Here is a 24,913-nt window from a genome sequence, read left to right on the forward strand (position 1 = left end):
GGCAACATGAAACAAGTTACATTATTATTTAACAAGATTGTAAGCCTAAAGAGGGTATTTGGGAGGAATGTGACTTTTACCATAATTGCCTAGTTAAATAGTCCCTTCACTTTAAAAGATGACAATCCTACCTGTGAAAAAACTAGTATATCTAAAAAAAAAATAGCTCTGGATTTACCTTCTTCTAATGGGCCCTTTTTGTTTTCTGAATGTAAATAATTTTTTTAATCCAGTAAATACCTAATCTAGTACCATGAATTGAATGAGTATATTCATTAGAAGCTGTATGCTGTTGTTATTCTGAATGTGTACAGGTACCCTCATGATGTTATGATCAAAGTCTTGAGTCTCATAGCCTTGCCTTTGTCTGAAAAACATCCAGATGATTTAGTTTCTCAAGCATCTACTCTAGAAATCTAGTTTATTCTTATTAAGTTATTTATCATATTTTTTGGCAGAGCTCTCGGACTCTTGCTGATGCCTGATTGCCTCACATTATATAATCAGTTTTGTTCATCTTGTTACATCCACATACAATTTTCAAGCAACGAGAAATTCCATGGGCTACATGACTAGGTTTAATTTGCTTCCACTGACAGTATACAGGAGACTTATGCTGCTTTATTTATGCATAAGCAGAATGGGAAGAAATAAATAATGAGGCTTTTCCCCACCTTTGTCTCTGTTTCTAATCACTCCTTTCATAAAAATTAAGCTTTTACTCTCTTTGTTGTCAATTAGTTGACTCTCTTCTTTAGGCTAAAAAAAAAAAAAAAAAGAACTGCCCTCAGAAAACTCTGCTGGATCATTCATTCCAAAAATGTAAGAAATATTCCCATTTCCATTGAAGTGTCTTCTACAGGTGAAACATCAATGAAAAGCTATGGGCTAGTAGTCATGAAACAGTTTTCCAAAATAATAATGGAGCAGCAGCATAGTATTATGTGTGAAACAGAACACATAGATCTGAACTATGCACAAGTAGACAATGGATTACAGGATCCGAGATGTTACTGAGTAATGATAGGCAGCATATACATTTAATAAATACATAAAAATAATATAAGAACTGCTTATTTAGAGGAACCTGCTACCTACAGGCAGCCTACAGAAACCGTGGCTTAACAGTATTTTTTAAGTTCATTTTTTAAAAATCCCTTATAGCCTAGCCTTTCTACACAAATAGCTACAGAATGAAACTCCCACAATCAATAACAGCTGTATTCAATGGCTACACAGATGGATTTACTTCAACACAACCCATGAACAAAATAACAAAGATATATTATTCTGATTCTTGGATTAATTATTTTTCTTATAATCCATAAACAGTGCAAATTTTTGTATCTGGCAAAGAGCCTGAAAAATATATCAAACAATGTACATTGAACAGACAAGAACTACAACTCTTTATAACAACTCTAACTCTGCTTTAAAAGCAGCAGTAAATCTTTTTATTAGAAGGAGGCAATCTTTTCCTTGCATCCAAAATTGTCCTCAATGAACATATCCTCAACTGACTTATATTCTCTCCCATCCCACTCTCCCCTCATCTACTGCCAGTCTGCATGAGGATTAGAGTTTCAAACAATATGGGATGCATTGCTGAATGAAATCTCTATGTTGACCTCAAAACATCAAGCTGGACATTGCAGACTTGAAATATATATGCTCCAGCTTGATATGCAATCCTGCTGATTCAATTTGATTCTTGTATACCTAGAAGTATTAGCTAGAGTTAAAGGGGGCAACATCAGACACATAAGAGTCATGCTTAACTCTGCTCTGCTTTTTAATATAGAGGGTTGCTTCAAATTTTAGTGATAAATTAAAAATCTACAGTTTGAGATTAAGTGCAGTTATATAGTCAAAAATCAATGGGCTTAGTTAGACTATAAAATAAAGAAAGTAGTAACTGAAATGCTGTCTCATAAAATTGGAAGGTCTGACTCTGAAGAACCTAAAGAACAAAATGAATTTTCCCTGTGATCTAGGACTTCTCAAAAATTTCATTTAGTAGTAACTCACTAAAATTTTTAAAAAGAGACTGGACAGCCATTTGTCTGAAATGGTATAGGGTTTCCTGCCTGAGCAGGGAGTTGGACTAGATGACCTCCAAGGTCCCTTCCAACTTTATATTATTATTATTATTATTATCATCATCATCATCATCATCATCATTATTACAGATCATCGCACAGTCAGCCAGATGTTCAGACTGGATTTGGCATTTTGTCTACCTATCGAGTCCTTACCCAGGACCTGGGATAGGCAGATGTGGATGTTTGATGGTGTTACAGATATCGTCGCAGGATGGAAGCAGTTCCTAATAAGGCTGCCTTTTGCAATTAACTAATAGCGAATTTGTCAATGCCAATGGTGTTCAAGTGGTGCTCCAGTTGTTTTGGGATTGCAGCCAAGGAGCCTATGACTATTGGTACTACCCTTGCTTGCTTTTGCCACAGTCTTTCTATTTCTATTTGTAGGTCTTTGTATTTGGTTATCTTCTCCAGTTCTTTCTCGTCTATTCTGCTGTCTCCAGGTACTGCCACGTCCACTATCCAGACTTTTTTGTCTTTCTAATAGACAATTGTTAAGTCTGGGGTGTTATGTTGCAGGTGCTTGTCTGTTTGAATTCTGAAGTCCCAGAGCAGTTTAATTTTATCATTTTCTATGACTTTCTCTATTTTATGATCCCACCAGTTTTTGCTTACAGGCAAATGATATTTTTTGCAGATCTTCCAATGCACCATTGTTGCTACTTTGTCATGCCGCTGCTTGTAGTCAGTCTGTGCAATCTTCTTGCAACAGCTTACCAGGTGGTCCACTGTTTCTTCAGCTTCTTTGCATAGGCGGCACTTACTGTCTGTTGCTGTCTTCTCAATTTTGACTTTATATGCATTTGTCCTTAAGGCTTGGTCTTGTGCAGCCAGAATTAGTCCCTCGGTCTCTTTCTTCAATTTTCCTGCTCTTAGCCATTGCCAGGTTTTATTATTATCTGCTTTCCCAGCTATTTTTTTAATGTATTGGCCATGTAGTGCTTTGTCTTCCCATGCCTCTATTCTGTTCTTCATTTGGTCTTTCTTGTAGGCCAGTTTGGTCTCTCCAGTAGTCAGTAAGCCTTCCTGATATACTAATTTCAGTGCATCTTCATTATTGTTCTTCAAATATTCTTCCAAAGCCATTTTTTCTTCTTCAACCATCTGATGTACTTGTAGCATTCCATGCCCACTATTTGCCTTGGTAGATAAAGTCTGTCACTATCACTGCATGGATGAAGGGCATGATTCATAGTCATTATTTTTCTGGTCTTCCTATCCATTGCTTTTAGTTCTGCTTGAGTCCAGTCCACTATTCCAGCTGTGTACCTAATGACTGGAATTGCCCAAGTGAGTGATTGCCTTTATGGTATTTCCTCTATTGAGTTTGGACTTTAAGATCTTCTTCACTCTCTTGATGTATTCACCTCTAATCTTTTTCTTGACTTCAGTTTGCTTGATGTTGTCAGCTTGAAGGATACCCAAGTATTTGTAGTAATCTTCCTCATCCAGACTCTTAATGTTATTTTCGTGGGGCATCTTGATTCCTTCAGTTTTCACTATTTTTCCTTGTTTGATAGTAAGTGTGGCACATTTATCCAAGCCAAACTCCATTACAATATCTTGGCTATATATACAGACAGTGTTGAGCAGCGATTCTATTTCAGATGATGTTTTTCCATACAGCTTCAGATCATCCATGTAAAGGAGATGGGATAGTCTGGCAGATGTTTTTGATGTTTGATAGCCATGTCCTGAGTTATTCAGTATTGTTGACAGAGGAAACAGTGCAATAACAAATAGTAATGGTGATAATGAATCTCCTTGAAATATTCCTCTCTTGATATTAACCTCTCCCAGCTCTCACCATTGATCTGCAACTGTGTCTTCCATTGTGCCATCGATCTTTGCACAAATTTTCTGATGTTTCTACTGACTCCTGTTATTTCTAGGCACTTGATTATCCAGTCATGTGGCAGAGAGTCAAATGCCTTTTTGTAGTCAATCCATGCCACATTCAGGTTGGTCTTCCTTCTCTTGCAGTTTTCCAAGATCATTTTGTCTATTAGGAGTTGATCTTTTGTTCCTCTGCTATTGGGGCGGTTTCCTTTCTGCTCAGGTGGAAAGAGATTGTTTTCAACTAGATGCTGTTGTACTGCATCAGCTACCACACCAGTTAGTAATTTGAAAGTTGTTGGTAAGCAGGTAATTGGCCTGTAGTTGCCTGGTGTTGCCCCTTTTGCTGGATTTTTCATTATTAGGTAGGTTTTCCCAGTTGTTAGCCACTTTTCAATTTCTCCTCCTTGTAGTATATTGTTGAACTGCTTGGCAATGAGTGGGTGTATAACAGTTAGATGTTTCAACCAAAACCCATGCAGTTCATCTTCACCTGGTGCTGACCAATTTTTGATTTTCCTTGCTCTTTTTTCTACCATTTTTGTTGTTATTACTAGTTCTTTCATTTCAACTTCTGTTTTATTTGCATCCACCTCTTTTAACCAAGCCGCATCCTTGTTGTATTTCTTTGGGTTATCCCATATCTACTTCCAGAACTGCACTGTTTCTTCCTTGTCAGGTACTGACTGATTCCTTGCAGTTTCTCCATTGATGGATTGGTAGAAATGTTTCTGATTGGATTGAAATTGGAGGTTCTGCCTATAGTTTGCAATTCGAGCTTCATATCTACTGATTTTCCTGGCTACAGCTGTTATTTGTTGCTTTATTATTTCCAGTGCTTCCTTGATCTTCCTTGTTTCTAAGTGGTATTTCTTGATTAGGTATTCTTTGGTCTTCTTGTTCTTCAGCTTCTTTTCTTTCATCTGTTCTAGCTTGCTTGCATGTGACCTTAACTTGCTGATCTTATTTTCTAGTCTAACCTTCCATTTTTCTGGTGCACTGTTTGTTTGTTTTTCTTCTTTGTTGATTTTGCATCCCAGGTATTCAGTTATAACTGCAGCTGTGCTGTACATTAGTTGGTTTGTTTCTTGCAGTGAATTGGTGCTTATACTTGATATTGCAGTATTTGCATCTTTTAATGCTTGTGCTAGCTGTTTCTTTGGAACAAGCTTCAATGCAGGCAGCCTTATTCTGTTGTTTTTGTGCTGTTCTAGATGCTCAGTTATTCTTTGTTTCAATTCTTTTATTTCTTTAGTTAGAGGGTTTTGTTCTTCCTGAGGAAGAGGTGCCTGGTTTCCAAATGAGAACAGTTGTATATCTCTGCTGGATTCCTTCACTGCCAACTCCCCCTGGTTTGCCTCTACATTCTGAATTACTTCTGGTAAGGCTTTGATTTCTTTGCCCTGGGTAAACCTTTGCAGTTCGTCCAATTCTGTTTCTGTGAATACTTTATTTTGTATTATAAATCGGCGTTGATCTGCTAGTCTCTGTTCTGTTATTTCTGATTCTGGATGTTGTTCTTTCCAGAACTGGTGCATTCGTTTTAGATATCCTCTTCTTGTTGGACTTGATCTGTAGTAACAGATCATTATTTCTTTGTTTTCCATCACTGTGTATCTGCGACGGGTAAACACCTTTTCTTCCAGTAGTTCTGCAGCTGCTGGCCCTGGTTGCTCAGCCAACAGTCCTGAGTCCTGTAACCCATTTTTCACCAGATATCCAGGAACTCCAATATCTAGCGCGGACCTTGTTAACCCGGGCGACATCCGATCCGGTATGGCATTCTGAAATATTTTCAGTAGAAATAGAAGTGATTAGAGGAGGCTGTTCCTTGGTTCTCTTGAATCTCAGAAAGTTGAGAAACAACTTAAAAGAAAGATATTGGTATTAATGGTGGGTAAAAAGTAATCATACAGAGTAGTGCAATCTTGCATTTACCAGCTCACAGAAATAAATCTCCTTGAGTTCAGCAGGGCTTGTTTCCAAGCAAAGAGCTTGAAAACTACAACCAAAATCGATTGCTCTGTTGAAAATGTTGGAAGGGGCAGCTGCTGTTGATTGTGAAATTTTGAGCTGTGGTCCATCCCAGGGACAATATTTCCCACGATAGCACAACTGTGCATTTTCCTGTTCATACTAGCTGAAAAATTACATGATTTACAGGAGCTGTGCAGGTAACATCAAAGTTACATGACTGCTGCATTCTTCTTCTTTGCCCTGGAGTTTTACAATCAAACAAAAATGTAGTGAATTTCTTAACAAGAAGTAACATTCTAACTTTGGTGGCTGACAGCCTTTGAAAACAATTCAGAAGGAATGGTTTAGCCTTCTTCAAACCCCCTCCCCCAGAAACATCACACTTCTCTCCTGTTTGTTAAAGGAGCTGCTTTTTATGAAACTGAAAAAAAGTGTAGTCGCTTGAAGAGTTATACCAATTTTACTAAGAATCTTCCTAAATCTGTGGCATTTTTATTTAGACTCAAATAAAGAAAAGAGGGCTGACAGCTTTAATAAAGGACAGATGTTTAAAACATATTTAAGCATACATTTTCCCCACTAGCCATTTTTAATGAAACACTGGAACATCCATGAGAAGATAACTGAATGAATATAATGAATAATTATAATGAAATTCACAAACTTCGATTTCCTGTGGATCAAGCAGCTACGATGGCTGCTTTTCACAAAGCAGCCCGTTCCTGGGTTGTGTAAAAGCCGCAGGACTTTTACAATCAGCTGTCCGGCGGCTTGAATCTCTTCCCTGGGAGAAAGGGAAGAGAAGAGCTGCCCAGGTAAAGGTAAGAGCTCCCCTGGGATCCCCATAATTTCAGGGATCGGAGGGTAGAGCTCCCTCGGAGCCTGAGCCAACTCCGCACTCCAGGACGTCTTTGTCCCGAAGTTCTGGGATGAAGCAAGGCGCCGCTCCCACATCTGCTTTTTTTGGAGGCTTGTGAGTATTCAAATGCAGATGGAGCAGACCAGGAGAAAGTGGATTTAAGATTTATTGTGACTTCTGCATCTTCCCCCCCTTTTTTTGTTTACTTTCCCTTTTGAAGAATGATGTTTTTTTTCTTTTTTCTTTCTTTCCCCCCCTTTTTTATTATTGTTAACCTTCTTATTAATAACCCTGTACTCTGCTCTGGGAAGCGGGGGGGGGAGGGTTGAGGGTGGGTGGGTGGGTGAGTAATGATAATATAGTCATGGCAAATGCTTGGACATTTCCCCTATGCTGCGTTCATGTGTGTGAGAGGGATGAGAGGGGAGGAAGGAGTAGGGAGGAAGTAGGATGGTTAGAGGAGATGGGGAGGGGAAGAGAGTAGGAAGGGAGGAGAGAAAGAGGAGGGAAGTAGGGAAGGTTTAGAGAGGGTGGACGCAGCTTGGGGGGAATGGGCAGGCGGTACCAATGGTTAATTGTATTTTGTATGAATAAATGGAAAATAAAAACTTTTTTAATAAAAAAAAAGAAATTCACAAACTTAAAGAAGCAGCTATTCTGAATAATTTCCCTTTAATTCCCCTCTTCCATGTGGGTTCGTCTGGACTATTATGTCTTATTTCTTCATATTGAAACATTTATCTTGTCCCTCAATACAGATTCCACAAGCTTGCATCTTTCCTGTTTTTAAAATTTAGCCTATCTGACTAATTATGGCCACTTAATACATCCTTAACGCTATTGGTTCTGCGGCACACAAATGTGTATTACGCAGTGAGTGTCTATGGAGGTTCTCATTCATTCACTCTTCTCATTCATATGTATTATGCAGGGAATTTCACAGTACTTAAGTGAAATCTGACAGCATTACATGCTTCAGATACTTCCAAGTCATCAGCTTACTAGAAGGCCAAGAAGCAGTGATGAGAATTTTCTGTTCTAAAGAGTTATGTTGAGGAGACAGTTTTATTAAATCTCAGGACAGCTTCATTTCAAACAGGCAAGAAAGGAATGGCCTTCAAAATCCAAACAGGATCCACCAATATTTGTAGTTTTTAAACCAGTGCTTCCTAAATCTAGGTAAAATACTGAAAATTGGATAGAAGTGGGGTTTTTTTTGGGGGGGGGGGAGTAACAACACAGGAATCCATTAATGGCTTTGTAAAGCAAATGACTGAGCTTTAGTCCATCAGTCAAAGCAAAATGCTATTTGAAGAAAAGACAGACTATTTAAAGTCCTTCTGGTTAATAATTCATGATGAAAATCCTGTGGTATCTGGAAGCCATGATGCAATATTGCCATTCCCAACCATCTACATGCACGAAGTAGGATTTTTCTACTCTTGCCTTCACGAAGAACACAAAATAAAAATGGTTTTGGGTAATGAAGGAAAAAGTTTCAAAATCACTTTAAAGGATTGGGGCACAATGGCTCAGTGGTTAAAGATGCTGAACTTGTCAGCTAGAAAGCTGACAGTCTGGATTTGATACCATGTGACCGGGTGAGCTCTCTTTACTTGCCCCAGTTTTTGCTTACCTAGCAGTTCAAAAGCATACGAGTAGATAAATAGGTACCACTTTAGTGGGAAGGTAACAGCATTCCATGCACCTTGGTATACAGTCATGCTGGCCACATGACCACGGAAGTGTCTTCAAACAACACTGGCTCCCTTGGCTAAGAAATGGAGACTTTTACCTTTAACTGCTTTAAAGGAAAAGACGGTCCAAGAGACTTGGGATGTTTTTAGGATATAAAATCAGACAAGATCAATTTTATTTCTGCCCCCATGGTATGTAATTTTTAATTTACTTTTAGATCTAGGTGCCATTAGAAATGGGGGAATGTAACAATAATAATAATCTATACTTGAATCTGCAGTATTTCCTTAAAATTTCAAATTTATACAGTACATATTATTGTTCAATCCACTTAATGATAAGAAGGTTAAGATTGTCTATTCCTGCTCTTCAGTGTCAGGTGTTTTTCAGTAATGAAATGTTCAGATTCTCTTTTCCTGGTAAAGATACCTCATAATGTGGAAAACAACACCAGCCTATATTTTTTACATCTTTTTCTTTGGTCTCTGCTTATAAGTACAGTAAGTACGGTACAAGACCCTTTTTTCAAGAACAACAATCTTATAAGGTAGGTTGGGCCAAGGGATCATGATTGACTCAAAGTTTCCCAGTGAGTTTCTATGGCTGAATGTGGAGTAGAACTTAATCTCCCTGATCCTAGTCCAATACCTTAATCCTGGGCTGCACTAGCTGTTACTAATTTGTGCAGATGCAGTGCAAGAGGGAAAGTAAGCACCCTGTGCTGTCTCCAGTGTATCAGAGTAAAAGTTCAAATGGTCTTCAGAGAGATTTCATTTCATCCTAGATCTGATCTGTGCTAAAATTTCTTCTACTTTTATTATGGCAAGCATCCCAGCCCTTTTCTCTATTTCTTACTAAATTAAGGAGTTGCTATGATCCTATAGGTATGTTACAGTAAGAGGGTACTTGGAGAGATAATGACAACCTTGTGAGCTCACTTTGTAGTCAACTGTGCACTAGGGCATTGACAGAACTATTGAAAGATATTGGAGTGATTTCCCAAGTACTTTCAGGAAGGCTATCTATCTAACTTGAATCTATCCAGTATTGGATGGGTATTATTTTAATGGTCCTTCACCTCTGCTGAAGTTTATGCCAACTGTCACTCTAAACTGGGTAAAGAATTGTCTGTCTATATCAGCAAAGTCAAAGAAGAGTCCTCCATTTTCAAATCAACAACTCTACCCATATAAAAATGCCCTCTTGCATGTCTGAAGGAAAACACCAGCTGGGACAGGCAAGGACCATTCCTCCATAGTCATCACAAGAATATAAAATCCTGAGCAACTCGTGATTGAGCAACTTCACTATGGACAGAAAATCCTTCAAGACAAGGAGCCCAAGACAATCCAACACCAAGCCTGAGATTACCTGTCATGTTCAAGAAGCAGAATGGTTATGTAGAAGTGTAGATAGTACATTTACAATATAAGGCCCTGATTCCAAATAAAACAGCAAGAATTTAAAAATGGCAGATTTCCAAATGGTCAATAAAATAAAATTCCTACAGCTAATAATTTATCTCCTGATCTCCAACCCTAGGCTACTGTAATATGAAGGAGCCGAGTAAGCATGGATGGGTGTGTGGTGAACAGTTCTTTTCTGTCGGTCAGGTCAGCATTTTCATCCAAGATTCAATCCTAGATAACAGATGTTTTATCAGCAACCAGCCTAACAATGAAAAATGGGACCTTAAAGTTGGAGAACCACTATCGGTGTCTGGTAGGAACATAACCAGCACCCTGCTGGATCAGATCCTAACTGATCTAGTCCAGTAGTCACACTCTCACAACAGCCATCTGACTTCACAAGGAAGCCCACTAGTCTCCCAGCAGATGTTTTTCAAGGTAGTTCCATTGCATCAAGGCTAATAGTCTCTTCGGCTTCCTTAGGTGCAATTTGAGAGGACAGTTATAGGTCTCTTGTCCTCTCCCTGTAATGGCTGGACATCACTGTTCCACCATATTTCCCGTCAATTACTTCTTTAATATACTCTGCTAGGCTGTTTTCCTCTCTCTCTCTCTCTTTTTTTTAAAAAGCAGTTTTATTAAAAATGGCAGCTAAAAAGAAAAAAACTAATACGAACTAAACAAATTAAATAAAAAAAATAAAGTGCAGAAAAAATTAGAAAAAAAAGTCAAGAAAAAAAAACAAATAAAAAATGACAGCCCCCATCATGTATAACAATTTTACCAACTTATCACTTTTTTACAAAATACAACACATGATCTCTTCTTCCCCTATCTCATCTCTTATCTTATAAACAAATTCTTAAAGATTCCGTGTTCAGTCCTAATCAGCAAAAGTCCATTAAGGGTTATCAGAGATAACAACAAATCTATTTTAACCTTGATAAACCAAACAAATTTGTATTCATAGCTTTTAACAAACTTGATCCTCAGTCTCTTCAAATAATGTCCTAAAAATTCATTTCTTTTCATTTTTTTCTTTGTCTCTTCTCAAGTTCTTCAAAACTTAACTAGTCTCTTTTATAGATCTCATGTAGGAAAGTTGTCCAGGTTGGTTATTTGTATATCCATTTTAATCATTAAGATATCAGCCAGTCCAGCACAGTATCTTTTCCCTCTTGTATCCTTCTTGGAGCCTGTTGTTTTTAAATCCACTTATAGATCAGTCAGTCTTGTCCAGCAAAACTTTTCCATAACATCTTTTAAACACAATCGAACTATAGAGACAGACTCTCTTAAAATTCTGGCTCCATTATTCAAAAATGTTCTTCAGTATGTCCAATGTTAAAATATTTTGCTCCATTCTGTACTACTAAATTAATGTGTTTTTTTCTTTGAAATGAAATCTTTAATTCTCTCTCATTCCCTTTAGTGTTAAACCTTCAGTCTTACCCTGTTATACATTTTTTAAAAGAAAGCATTTTTCCATGGGAAGGATTCTTATAATTCATTCCAAAATCTTATTTCAAATCTATCTAGATCTTTAGTCTGTTTGTAACTTTCCAAAATCAAAGTTCTAATAACCCTTTGATGTTTATTCTAAAAAAACCCACCAAAATTAAGTCTTAAACTTGTATTTAAAACGTCTTTCACTAATGATTGAAGGTGCTGTAAAGTTTTACATTTGGTGCTGTAAACCTTATGTATCCAAAGGTTCCTAATAGCTGAAGAGCAGTTAACAATTTCCAAAAGTGATTAGAAAAAAGAAGTATGCAAACCCAGCATCCTTTCGAAGGTGCTGACCAGAGTTTGAGAAAAAAGATGACTATTTCATCATCTCCCAGAGCTCTAAACCCACTAGAGATTGCTTTCTTGTGATCTCTTTATGAGGATCAATTCCATAGCCCACTTGCTTTCTCAGGTCTCTTCCTTATCCAATAAGAAAATATGAAGAGCCAATCTATTTGCCAGGTCTTCATTTCATCATGGTCATTCACTCTACTTTTAGTGGAATTGATCTTCAGCTCACCATTTGTTTCCTCTAAGTCTGCCAGGTCTGCTTTTATTCCGACAGATGACACTCTTTAAAATAACTTTCAGGCATTCTTTACCTTAAAGAAACTTTTATTCGAGAAACAAAGTATCGGCACTGCATAGTCAAAACCAAAAGCTAAATTCCCCTCCCCTGGGTAGGATGTAACAAAGCACAATTCCCTCCTCCAATAAACAGTCATAAATCACATTCACTTGATGGCTTTCTCCCCAGCTCTCAGAAACTCTATCAACTCAGGGCCCAATGACCTTTGGTTCCCATGGCTGAGTTATTATTGTTATGACTAGCTGGAGTATCATCCACATTCCCCCTCCCAGCATCAACTAACTCTAAAAGCAATAGAGGAAAAATGGTTGCATTTCCATCTGTTGTCAAAGCAAGAACATCTGATTTTAGCAGCGTTGACACTAGGAGGAGGAGAAGAGGAGGAGGAGGAGGAGTAAGAAGAAGGGAGGAAGAAGGAAGAGGAGAAGGGGAGGGAGAAGAAGTAGTAGTTAACACTTAATTTAAATAACAGGTTATTTTTTAAAAAATGAAGTAGATGAAGCATAACACATATAGAATAACTAAAGCACAACAAATACAATGTTTCATAGAGACATTCTTTGTAATGAATTCATTAGGGATTTTTCAGGAAAGCATTCAGTTTGAATGGCAACCCACATTGTTCTTGCAATCATCATCAAAGTCCTTATTTTGCAAGGGAGCAGTTTTCCGTGAAGATGACACAGCATATTTCCCCACTTTGTTTTTAGGTCTTCTTCTCACCCTCCATTCACAGAGTGCATGTTGAATTTCTGTACAGTATATGCTACTTAGCTACTGGATTATGCTTATATAGCATAATCCCCAAATAGGCTAATTTCTTCATGTAATGGAGTAATTTGAATGATTCTATCTTGAATTTTCCATACAAAATGCAAAGAAGCTAGGGAGGAGAGGAAGAAGCTGTAAAGTTTTTATTGTTTGGTTTCAACTCCTAGAATTGCCATCCAAGAAATGCGAATGATCTTGGTGGCCAAGAATTCTGCAGTTCTCACATATCTAGATGGCCCAAATTGATGAAAAATGCTCCAAGCAATGTAATTCTCTCTGTATAGGCATAATTAAGCAATCAATTCTACTCAAAGTAAAATTAAATACAAAAAGTTACTAGCAACAAATATTAACTTCATAAAAGAATGTTAATGCAGACCAGCCTTGAGATGTATAATCATATTTTTACACTTAAGACAGAAATAATAGTCTATTTTGAACCTGTATTAAATGCAACTGTATGAATAGCAATTAAGAACAAGAGGAAAAGAGGAAAAAGTGCAAAATGAAAGAAAAGAAAAAGGAAAAATAATAAATAAAAATGACTTCCCTTCACACAAGGGAAACTTTTATAACTTAACACCTTCTCTAGTATTAAAAGTAAAAAAGAAATACTTTCCCCCATCTCATCTCTTTATCAATAAACATATTGTAAAAAATCATTATTCAGTCCTAATCAGCACAAAATCATTACTAGAAATAATAACGTATGTTGCAGGATCCAATCTGCAGTGGTCACCAGGACTAGAGGTTTAGTTTTTAAGCAAAACCTCTGGTCCCAGTGACTGACCAAGATTAAATCCTGCAACATTATCCTGGGACATGTATTCTTTTGTATTCAAACTTACCATTTTCTTTGAAAAATAAAGCAAAAGAGGTCTTTCCCCATTTATAAACAAATCTTCAAAACCTCATCATTCATTCCTTTTTTTTTTAAAAAAAAAATGTTAATACTGATCAGAACCCACAACAGTTGTATTTTAACCTTGGTTGAATAAGTTGATTTGATATTCCTTCTGTTTACTTTTTAAAAGCTTAATCTTCAGTCTAGTTAAATAATGTCCCACAAGGTGGTTTCTTAATATATTTTTTTCTCTTTGCTTCCTTTAGGGATGGCTTCAGTTATTTAACACATCCCTTTTGTAAATCCAAGATAAGATAACTTTCCAAGTCACTCTTGTGATTTATTATTTCTATGTCCCCTTTAGTTATGAATGCATCCGCCTGGTGTTAGTTGTAAATCCATTGTGGCATCTTTTTCAACGTCACTTTGGTAGTCTAGCATTTTAAAATCCATTTTCAAATCCACAAGACCCATTTTTCTTGTCACCCTTGTAGTCTGGCATTTTTTTTCAAAATCCATTTTCAAATCCACATGAGCTTCAGTCTCTTATTTTATCCAGTAAAATCTATTCCTCTTCTATAGTCTGTTAAATACATTCTTATAGTGTCAGAGATTCTTGAAAGTAATTTTTGAGTACATTGTTCCCAAGCAGCCTTAATTTCCCCTGCAACCAAACAATACTGTCCCATTATGTTAACAAGTGTCTCCTCATTTAATTGTAATCCTTGTTTTGTCTCTGGTTCCCTCTAATCAACCTTCAAAGTACCTTCTTGTCTGTTTGTTTATTTTCCAATCAATACAACTTTTCCAAGGGAAAATTTCTTATAGTTAATTTTAAAATAGCCATATATACTTTTACAAAATTTTAAACAACCCATAGGAATTATTCTTGCAATTCCAGCTGGTCGCTTAGCTTTCCAAAATCAATGTTCTATTCTCCTTTTCTAATTTCCAAAAACTCTCTCTTTTTTTTTAAATAATTAAAGCTTACACAAAACTTTTTTCATCCAGGGTGGAAGGAAAGTGAGATGATATTTGCTTTTCAGGAGGTTCACAACATCCAAAGAATCAAGCAATTCCTAAGTGAAGTGGGTGAACCAGTGTTCAAATGAAGGCGCTGAATGGGATGAATTTCCTCTGGATCCAGAGCTGTCAAACAGTTGGAGATTGCTATTTTATGAGTAGCCTCTGAGCAAACCTGTGGATAATCCTAGTGGTCTCCTTGATCTGGAGAGGAGTTTCAAAGAATCCGTCCATTCACTGGCTCACTTTTCCACCACAGTCATTAGTTCGGAAAGAGTCACCTTCAGTTTGCCATTGCTTCCCCGGAAGACCCTTGTTTCATAATTTTCGTAATTTTTTATGATAAGCATTTTAAGTTTGCTGCTCTTTTAAACCAAGGATTCTCTTATTGCCCTATAAGAAACAACCCCATACTATACATTCAGGATTAAAACTTAGAACACTCCTATGAGTCTCATGCATTACTTTACCATCTTTTCTTTGGTAGTGGTTGCTCAAGGGAAATTGGCTCTAGCAGAAAATATATATTCACTGCTCTGATAAAATATATTTTGTATCCATTTTAAAATTTTGTTATTAAATGGCACTTTAGATGTAAACAACTTATGTTTTCCTTCCCCATACTTATATTCAAACTTGTGTCACCTTGTTTTTTCCACTCGTACTTTTTCACACCATCCTTAGTGAATGTGTTTACTTTTTAAAAAATAAGTTTACATTCCTGCTTTTTCATTCTTTTCACTTACACTTGAGAGTTACTTACGCTTCAGTCATCTTTTTTCCTACACTATTTAGTTAAAACTATGATTAAGTCTTTCCATGTGTTATGAAATTAAGGTGAGCATAAATGCATTGCAGTAACCCAGGAAACAGAGCACCTATACAATGTCAAAATGAATACCCACACAACTTTATAAAAAAAAAATCCCTGACGAGTCAACCACTGTAGCACAATCAATGCAAGTTATAAAAAACAACATTAGGAGCCCCAAAGGGGATGTTCACCATTGGAAGTGGCTGACTGGATAAGATCTCATCTCCAAGCTGTCCATTTCCTTGGTTCTAGTTTTTATATAGTTTTAATTTTTTTTTCATATTTCATTCTTTTTACTCTTTGTAAGCCACTCAGAGTCGACTTGTCAAAGAGATGGGTGGCATATCAATTTGATAAATAAATAAACACTACCATACATCAAAAATATCTCAGAAACAACCAACAGACAATTAAACCACACAGCATCACAGTAACACATAAACCATATATAGCATCACCTCAACAGATAGACCAGCTAAAAACTTCTAGGACATCATAAGTAAACCAAAAGACCAAGAAGACCAAGAAAAAAAACAGGAGTCATCTACAACATACAGTAAATGGGCTGTAACAGCCACTATGCAGGACAGGCAGACTGCATCCAGGAACACCAACTAGCAGTCAGAAGGCCCAATGGAAACACCTTAATTTTGCAACACATGGACAGACTTAAACCTCAGTTTCAACAAAGAAACTGTGAGCATTCTAGACCAAGCAAAAAATAAAAATTAAAAATTAGGGAATTCCTGAAAGCTTGGCACTGAGACAAACCAGCCATCAATAGGGAAATAGGGATAAACCATCTTTATCCATTATTCAATACATTAAAAAAGAGAAACTAAAAAGAAAACAAACACACCAGAATGCTTCCTCTCCAGTCATCAACATCAAGATAAACAGGGATTAACACCAGATAAACAAGCAGTAAACAATATCCTAATCGAGGAACAACCAACTTAATCAAGCAGTAAACAACAGCCTAATCAAGGAACTACCAAGGAGGAAGCAACACCCCCACCAACAATGTCAGGGTAAGCTACTATTTATAAGTAGAAACAAACCCCACTCCTTTCCAACACTCAAGATGTCAAACAACCAAGATCAGGATTATATAGATTTCCACAAATTACTTTATAGCTGAAAACCGTCATGCACATTAGAACAGCTCAACAGAAACAAACTTCAGATCCCTAATGATAGCGTCTACATGACATACTCCTTGGGTTTAATGATTTATACTTTATACAATTCTGTCTCTGTAAAAAGAGTAATTCCCTGACAGTTGAAAGTCTGAATTGGCAGTTGTGATAGGATATAGAAGCAACCATCAAATCAATCTAGACTGTCTGTATCTTTATTCTTATAGTCCCTACTGTTTGAACTAACTAGATACAACATAGCCAAAAAAGAGTGTTTCAGAGAACAAAAATTTAAATTTATCAGTGTTCGTTAAGTATATTTCAAAATTTGAAAATGTAAGTGCCTTAGGTACAGAGTTTCACAAACCTTCTACAGTAATGATTTTTTTTCTGTACAATTTGAAAAGGATATCCACTTCAATAGAAACTTATGCCTATTAATAATCTGACAGAGCATTGGATCCAACAAGGAGCATGTGGAAGAAAATTCTCTTAACACATGTCCCCAAGATATTAGTATTAGTAATGTATATGCTTTTACTGGAAAGAATGAAAATGTACACATTTCCAAGCTTGGCACATCATGGATATGATCAAGTGTAAGAAGCAAAAGCGTTAATATAAATGGCTTATCTGGATCATCAGTACCCCAAAACATGCATAATTTTCATATATAAATGTCATGTTAAACATGCAAAATAAAATAAAAAGTTTACCTAGACAGATACTAGCACAGCAAACTGACTTGGTCCTTTCCTCAACACCAAAGAATAGAAAATCAGATTTAATTAAATGTTACTATTTTATTTGTGAAAAAACTACAAGCAGAATTCATAAATAGACATTTCTATTTAAAGCAAGAAAATGATAAAGTGGCTTCTAATAACAGTCGTGCACATGCCGGTAACAGGAATATATTAACATCTTTTATTTGCTAGACAAAGAGCAGTGTCCAATATAAATTTCCCGAAAACATTTAAGACCTGTGAATTTTTCTGACCAGTTCACAAAATCACCATTGACACTTTTAGCATGAAGATTAAAAACAAACCTAACAGGACTGTCAGCTCTAAAGACTTTACAGAGCAGAAAACTTCCAAAGCGTTATACAAGCTGTCTTTCTGGGCAAATGAAAAATATAGCTCGTATAATACATTAACATAAAAATTCACAAGATAAAATTATGTTTTGACATACTTAAACAAGCATTCTCTATTTGTCTCCAAACAAACAAAGCTAAAGAAATAATGTAACCATCTTTACACAGTAAATTAAGGTTACAAGTCGTACACAAGAACAGAACTGCTTGCGCATTAAAAACTGTTCAGCTCCATTGTCATATTGTAAATGTTGGCTCTCAAATCATTTTTTTCAGTTACATACAAGCAAAGGTTATATAGTCAGCAAGTAATAACTTCAATAATTTATGGTAACAGTTTTAAAAAAGTAGACTGGAAATGGTACTGGTAAGGCAGATGTATTTCTATGAATATAGCCACTGCCCAATTTTAAAATAGAAACTGAATTTGAATAAGCAAAATGCTTTCAATTAAAACTGCCCATCTTAAACATTTTTTTTGCTTTTCATTGTTCTCTTTGCATGACTTATTTAAAATATTCAAACAGAGGAAGTCAAGCAAGCTGTTGTGTGCATGGGTGTAAGTGTAAAAAATTAACTTTGAAAATGTAACACTGTGCTTTTTCCTTACCTGCTTTCTGTGCCACTGGCTACGAAGCGTTTCTGGCGCCCTTCTTATACATGAATATTTTAAAGCATGCTCTCCAACTACTGAATAGTTAAATGAAATGCAGGAAGTTAAGATAATCCAATTTTTTAATCTCATGCTTTTAAAAAAAAAGGATGTTTGCTTGGTTACAACACAACGGTAAGAAATGCGGCCCAAGAAAGTTTGAATGCTTAGCTGACAATTTCAGCCAAATGCAGTTTCAATCACTCCACTTGCGCCGAAGATGGATTTGCATACTTTATTCTAACAAGCTAATATAGCACAGAGGCACACATAGGGGGAGAAAAAAAGGAAAAAGAAAACCCAAAGAGGATTTCACTGAATTGGTAAGCCAATGAGCAGCTCATTACGGTTAAAGCTTTTATTCCCTAACCTAAGGGACAGGTTTCATCCACCAACTCCTGTTGCTTACCCACTGGAATGACAGCCCACAAGAAGCCACCTTAGGAATGAATGGAGCAGCAATAATTGGAGGGTGGTATTCGGTGTAACTGGTCTTCTTAACATACACACTGCTTCCTCTACCCCACCCAAGGCTGTATTCTAGCAAGTACAGAAGGAAACACACCATTTGTATATACTGGTGCACTTCCAGCAGACATGCTCAGAAATTGGGTCTCTGCTGGGAAGGAGCTAAATGCATACAGGTCTAATTCATTCAGATGTAAGTTTTTTTTAAAAAAAAAATCTGTGCAAATCACACACATCTGGGACTAAGTTGAAAACATCTCTAAAAATTATTTTTTTCTCCAAAAATAAATTATGGCTGACCAATTTACCCTCCCTGAGATCCTTTAAAGGAATAGTCAAACTTGTAAAAGGAATGTTTACCAATGTTAAAACGTGGATTGATGTGGACTATTAAAAACTACAATAATATTGTATTATCAGAGCTTAAGAAACATCTGTTTTTCCTTTGGTTCTTTTTTTATTTTTCAATAAATACATTAAAAATAAGTTTTCAAAAAAGGAAAAGAATAGATATAAGAACAACTGAATGAGAAACCCATCAAAATGGATGCAGCTGCAAAGGCACTGCTCTGCTACTCTACCTCTTTGAGCAGAATTACTTTATTCAGTTAAGCATAGGTTAAAATTTTCAGACTGATATAAAAGAAGTTTGTGTTTGCGGCTTTAAAGTGATAAAACACAACCATTTCATGCCTCTCTAGAACAGAAATAATTTATATTATTCAAACAAGAAATGAGTACAGTAATTGTCTAGCACCAAGTTCTGCCAAGTGGCCCTTTGAGAACACCTATATGGTAATCATTCTGATAAAACTAAAAATGGTTACTGAAATTATAGCAAAGCACTCTGGGTCGCCTAAAAAGCACACAATGAAGAGTTTGAAGGTATTTTTTAAGTGTTCCGTCTTCTTTCTAGTGTTTTATGCAGAAAAACATACCGGCTAGATAAAACTGTAAGACTTTGGATTTGTAAATAAACATTCTCCTAATAGCTTTCAAAGCGAGAATTGAAGTCCATTTGCCATTCTGATGCTCCCTTATTAGTATAAGATGTCTTCACAACTTTAGCTCTCACATCAAGTTATGTTAAAGAGATATGTCTAAGCACTGATAATCCTAAGGAAATGGAATTAAATGAATTAAATTACTAACAAAAAAGCAGAGTCATATATAGAAAATTTGCACTGAAAACAAGTCATGTGACAATAGATCTCGGTTCATGTTATTATTAGGGGAGCACTTATTAAGGCTTTGGACTGCCTTCTACTACAAAAGCTGTCTGACAAATGTATCCCCACGGATATTCAAAAAACTTTCCCATCACCAATATAAATCTGGACAATAAGAGAATGAGATTTGTTATTCAAAATAGGCAGTGTTAATGTGTGCAGCCACAAGGTACATTAATACTAAGCATTTTGAAATTGGTGTTATTATTGTTTTTTAAAATTTGTACACTGTGGTAGGAAAGGGCTAGAAATTTATTGTTTTCCGATATTCTAACTGGAAATGACTTGGAGCACCCTTTTGGATTTCAAAAAGAACAGAAAATAAGAAAATAGATATCTATTTTTGTCCAGTACTCTTCAGCCAAAGCACAAGAGAAAAACCAGGTCCTGTTTCTGTTAGAACCTCTGGGAACACTTTGTTGATCTAAGACTGGTTCCAGTTCGGTTTCAGCACTCGTGAAACGGCACTCACTGTCCCAGATCTTAAATTGCTTAGCTTCACAGTGTTTCAAGCACCAGCGTTTCCATGTATTGGTTTCAAATAACCCTATATATACTTTATTTATATATATATTTATATACTTATATATATATATATATATAATTTATATCAAAACTGATAGTACACAGTATAACTGGAAGAGGGAGATTTGAACTCAAAAAATATGCTGAAAAAACAAGGGGGAGTTTGTGAATACAATAAATAAAAACCCTCCTATAAGCCCGCCCTTCCCCTTACATCACATTCCCTCACCCAAAACAAAACTAAAACTGGTGGTAAGATTCATGGAAAAACTGTGCACAGCAGATTTATAAAAAAGTAGAGTCAGGAGCACATCCAATTATAAATGATTGTTAGGAAAATCATATAAAACAATGGAATACATAAACATCAGAAAGTAATTCTCAGGGTGCGAAATTCCTTGGTAGCCAGATGCCCACAGTCAGACCAAAGCGTCCCGGTGTCATCAATTAAGGGAAGGATATCCAAAAAGCATGTTGAAGCACAAGGAAAAAAGAAGAAGTGGCACTGGCAGCTTTCTCAGGTTGTCCCAGTGGACAGGTGGAACATTTGAATTTCATACCCTGATTTCATAAGTTTCCCACAATTCCATGTGCAATTCTCAGAAAGATTCATCGTTGACTGCTGACATGTCGCCCTTTGGCGTAGAAGAGCGGGATGAGCCCTTGTCTGTGCTCTCGGAGCCCGAGCTACTCTGATTTTGCTGTTCAGATCCAGCACTGGAGGTCACTGTGGATGAAGATGTGGAGGAAGAGCGAGTCTTTTCTTTAAAGTCTGTGATAATTACTGTGACATTCCCTACTGTGACTGCCAGCTGCTGAGCGGTACTTCTGTCCACATTTTTCAGTCTGGGCCTACAACAACAACAGTAAAGAGTAGTAATAGTGGCAGCAACAATGGTAACAACAGCAACACAGAATATAATAATGGATGAGCCTTCTGCTAAGACACTTTTATTCAGCTTATACAGAAGAATTCTAAAAACTGCAGATGTTCTACATTAAAACAAGAGAAGAAAGAAACACTATTTTCTCCTCCCAGCCCCTACAGCATCTGATCATTTGCTGTCTTTAAATGCTTAGTCTAAAAAGGCTGTGCTAGCAGCATTTTCAATTCCCAATGGGAAATGTAGTTTGGGAATCAATTTTGGAGCTCTGGAGTTGTAGAAAATTATTCTCTGTTGCATTCAGCCAGAAGTATAGTAATATGCTAAAAATACAAAGGTATCAAGAAAGCTTTTGAGAGTCCCTTTTGGAATACAGACATTCTGTGCTTGGAATCCTTCAGCCTCTTAAGCTCCTGAAAGCTGCAATTTTGTAGGACCCCCCCCCCCCAAAAAAAAGCATCTGCATGTGACAGTGTAAAGGGCCAGGATCCCAACTGTTGCAAACCTATGAATGCCAGTAAAATTTGGCATATTTCCCAACGGCTGGAATGCACAAGAGAAAAACCCCACATAACCTTATAAAAATGGCTTACAAAGTCTTTTCTGAATGAACTGCTGAACACATGCTATGGAATATAAATACTGGCCAACAGAACTGCACAATTTAAAAAAAGGTCTTAGAACAGTGTAAGTCTTACTATAATCTTACATTTATGCCATGATATTAAGCAATCAAACCAATTAATAAAGCATTAGCTCACATTCACATATGGTAAAATGTTCAGTTCATAATTTTAATAGAAATGCAAATTGATACTGTTCATTATTTGAGAAACTAAACAAGATCTCCGTTATCATGTCAGAAAGAAAAAAACAAGGAAGGTTTTGAGCAAACCTGAATAGCTCCTTTTAACAGCCAAAATAGTTACTTTAAGAGACAGTATAGGTTTATTTCAGAAACAAAGCTTTAAAAATTAAAATGCTCAAAGTAACTATTATTTATTCAGACAGTAGCAAAAATATTTTTAGAGTTGCCAAAGTGATCCACTTGAGCTGGGAATCAGCTAAGTTCAATAGGTTTTTGCCAGAAAGCAGACAATGTGGACATTAGTTCTTATTACCCACATTAATGAAGTAGCATCTGAAATAATTTGGTAGGCACTGAAGTTGGAGGTGAAAACTAACACTGTTAACTATCAGATGATTTTTGATATGGTAGCTTCTTTCATTGCTTATTGCTATTTTATAGTATAACAAATGGGATGACTGGAAAACTTAGAAGAAAGATTTCTTTTCTATATAGAGTGCACCAAAAGTTAGTTGCACAGACCAATCACAATGTTTTATTTTTTTTCAGAGAAAATGTTATTGTACTTTGAAATGTTCAAAGGTTATGAGTTAAACAAGTAAATAAATGTTTAGAAGAAACTGGAAACCATTTGAACAATTAATTTATATAATAAATTGTCTATGGAGCCCAATTTGGATCTACTCTTTATATGCTACTGTCATCAAATATGCAAGATAACATTTCAAATTGTGATTCAAAAAACCTTGTGCAGGTCTATTGACTATTAGTCCAATACACCCAATATTAATGAACCAACAAAGGTAAATCTTGGGAATAAACAGAACCACAAGGCATTTATTTCAGGGAAATCTTAACTCAAGCTATGGCAAAACATTCACCAATTATTTAATGAAATCTGAGAATTCTCTATGCTGCTGAAAGAACAAATATAATCAAAGAAATTAAACTCCTACAGTGCCTTTCTTGACAGAAGTAAACAGGGTGTTTCATTGTTTAAAATCAGCCTTCAATCTAGATTTAAAGAGGTTTATATTCCACCAATCATTCTGTTACATAACCTGGATCTCACCAGAAAGAAAAGCACTTGAAAACAAAGAGGGATTCAGAGGCCACTGTGAACAAGTGCAGTTCCATTCTTATAGCGAAAGCAGAGGCACAAACACACATTCATAATAGTCAATTACAATATTAACGCATAAGAGGATGTTATAATTTTAGATATAGTTAGAAATATTTCTACATAAGGTATAGACAGTATGGAAAGGGCTCCTTGTAAGGGAGGCATTCATTCCTTAAGCAGAGGCTTATTAACATGATGCTTAATGATTCTATGACTTTCCGGAGCCACTGAATAAATTGCCTCTCATTAAATGACTATTCCAAACTATTTGCAAAGATCAAGAGCACCTCCAAGGCACTATGATAAACTGTTCAAGAGGATGAAGCAACAATATAGTAGTATAATTCAGGAAAAGAGAGAATTCTGAAACTGGGGTAATACTCATAAGTAGAAATAAAACTTACTCAACAGGAATGGGTCAAACTAAAGGAGAGTAGGAGTGACATGCACGAAATGTATTGAGAGCCAGGAATTGGAACATGAGGTTCCTGACAAAAGCATTTGGGTAACAGAAGGAAGGGGAAACAAAAAGTATTATTGTGATGGTGTGCTACATACTATCAAAGAAGAACATCAGGATTATACAAACCTGGTACAGGTTACAGAATCTCAAAAGGAGAGACACAATAATAATGGGAAATTTCAACTACCCAATAATCTGTTAGAAAAACAACTGTGTCAAGAAGAGTAAGATCTTGAAATTACTCTTATCTTGCTGACTGTTTCATGTTCCAGAAAGCTAAAGAAGAGACAAGATTTTCCTAGTTCTGCTTGTAATCAATAGGGAAGAGTTGGTTGAAAAAATAAAAGCAGTTTGAGAAGAAGTCGCTTTGAGAAGAAGTCATGGCAACATCTTAAGATTTAAGATACTATAGAAAGAGAAATTGGAAGACAGCTGTTTGTGCACAGTAGATTTTAGACAGCTAATTTAACAAGCTAGAGAAATACGATTTCTCAGGGAATACTTGGCCACTGAGAAGAAGATTAAATATCTAGACAAGATTAATTACATCTGAGAGTCATCTCAGAACCCTCTATTTATGATTTTTGAATAATCATGGAGATCAGGCTAAGCACTGGAGAAGGACAAATATTGTTTCTATCTACATAAAAGGAAAAAATAAGAATCAGATTAATCAATGACAGCGATATTACATATTCAACTAGAATCGTTCATTTAACAATAGTTTGAATGTATGACCATCTTGGAATAACTGCTTACAATCTTTACTGGCATCATCCCCATGGTCATGTGATCGCAACCCAGAGTCTTAGCAATCAGCTTGCATTAACTATGGTTGCAGTGTTCAGTGATCATGTAATTGCTATTTGTGATTGTTCATTGAAGTTGGATTTGCTTAACAACCACATGCTTTGCTTAATGGTCATCATAAAAATGGTCACAAAATCAGATTTAATCATGTGGTGACTCAAGTTATGACTCCACTGATTTACACCTGCAGTTCCAGTTCTAATACATAATACTCTTTCCTCCTACTTATCTTACAACAACAATCTGGTGAGGTGGGTTAAGCTGAGAGGAAGTGACTGTTTAAGG

The 24,913-nt window shown here is 36.2% G+C and overlaps 1 protein-coding gene across 1 annotated transcript in view; it reads right to left on the bottom strand.

Annotated features, from left to right (window-relative positions):
* Positions 1-17,350: 17,350 nt before the first annotated feature.
* The window catches only part of LOC120303752 (RING1 and YY1 binding protein), an 84,772-nt gene continuing 77,209 nt past the window's right edge, over positions 17,351-24,913 (bottom strand). Inside the window, exon 5 of the mRNA XM_039333489.1 lies at positions 17,351-21,392. Within this exon, the coding sequence (XP_039189423.1) occupies positions 21,140-21,392 (253 nt within the window). The 3' untranslated portion in view covers positions 17,351-21,139. The remainder of the gene's footprint in view (positions 21,393-24,913) is intronic.

This window comes from Crotalus tigris, unplaced genomic scaffold (assembly GCF_016545835.1).
Source record: "Crotalus tigris isolate CLP2741 ecotype Arizona unplaced genomic scaffold, ASM1654583v1 scf7180000017625.6296891, whole genome shotgun sequence".
NCBI classification, from domain to species: Eukaryota; Metazoa; Chordata; class Lepidosauria; order Squamata; family Viperidae; genus Crotalus; species Crotalus tigris.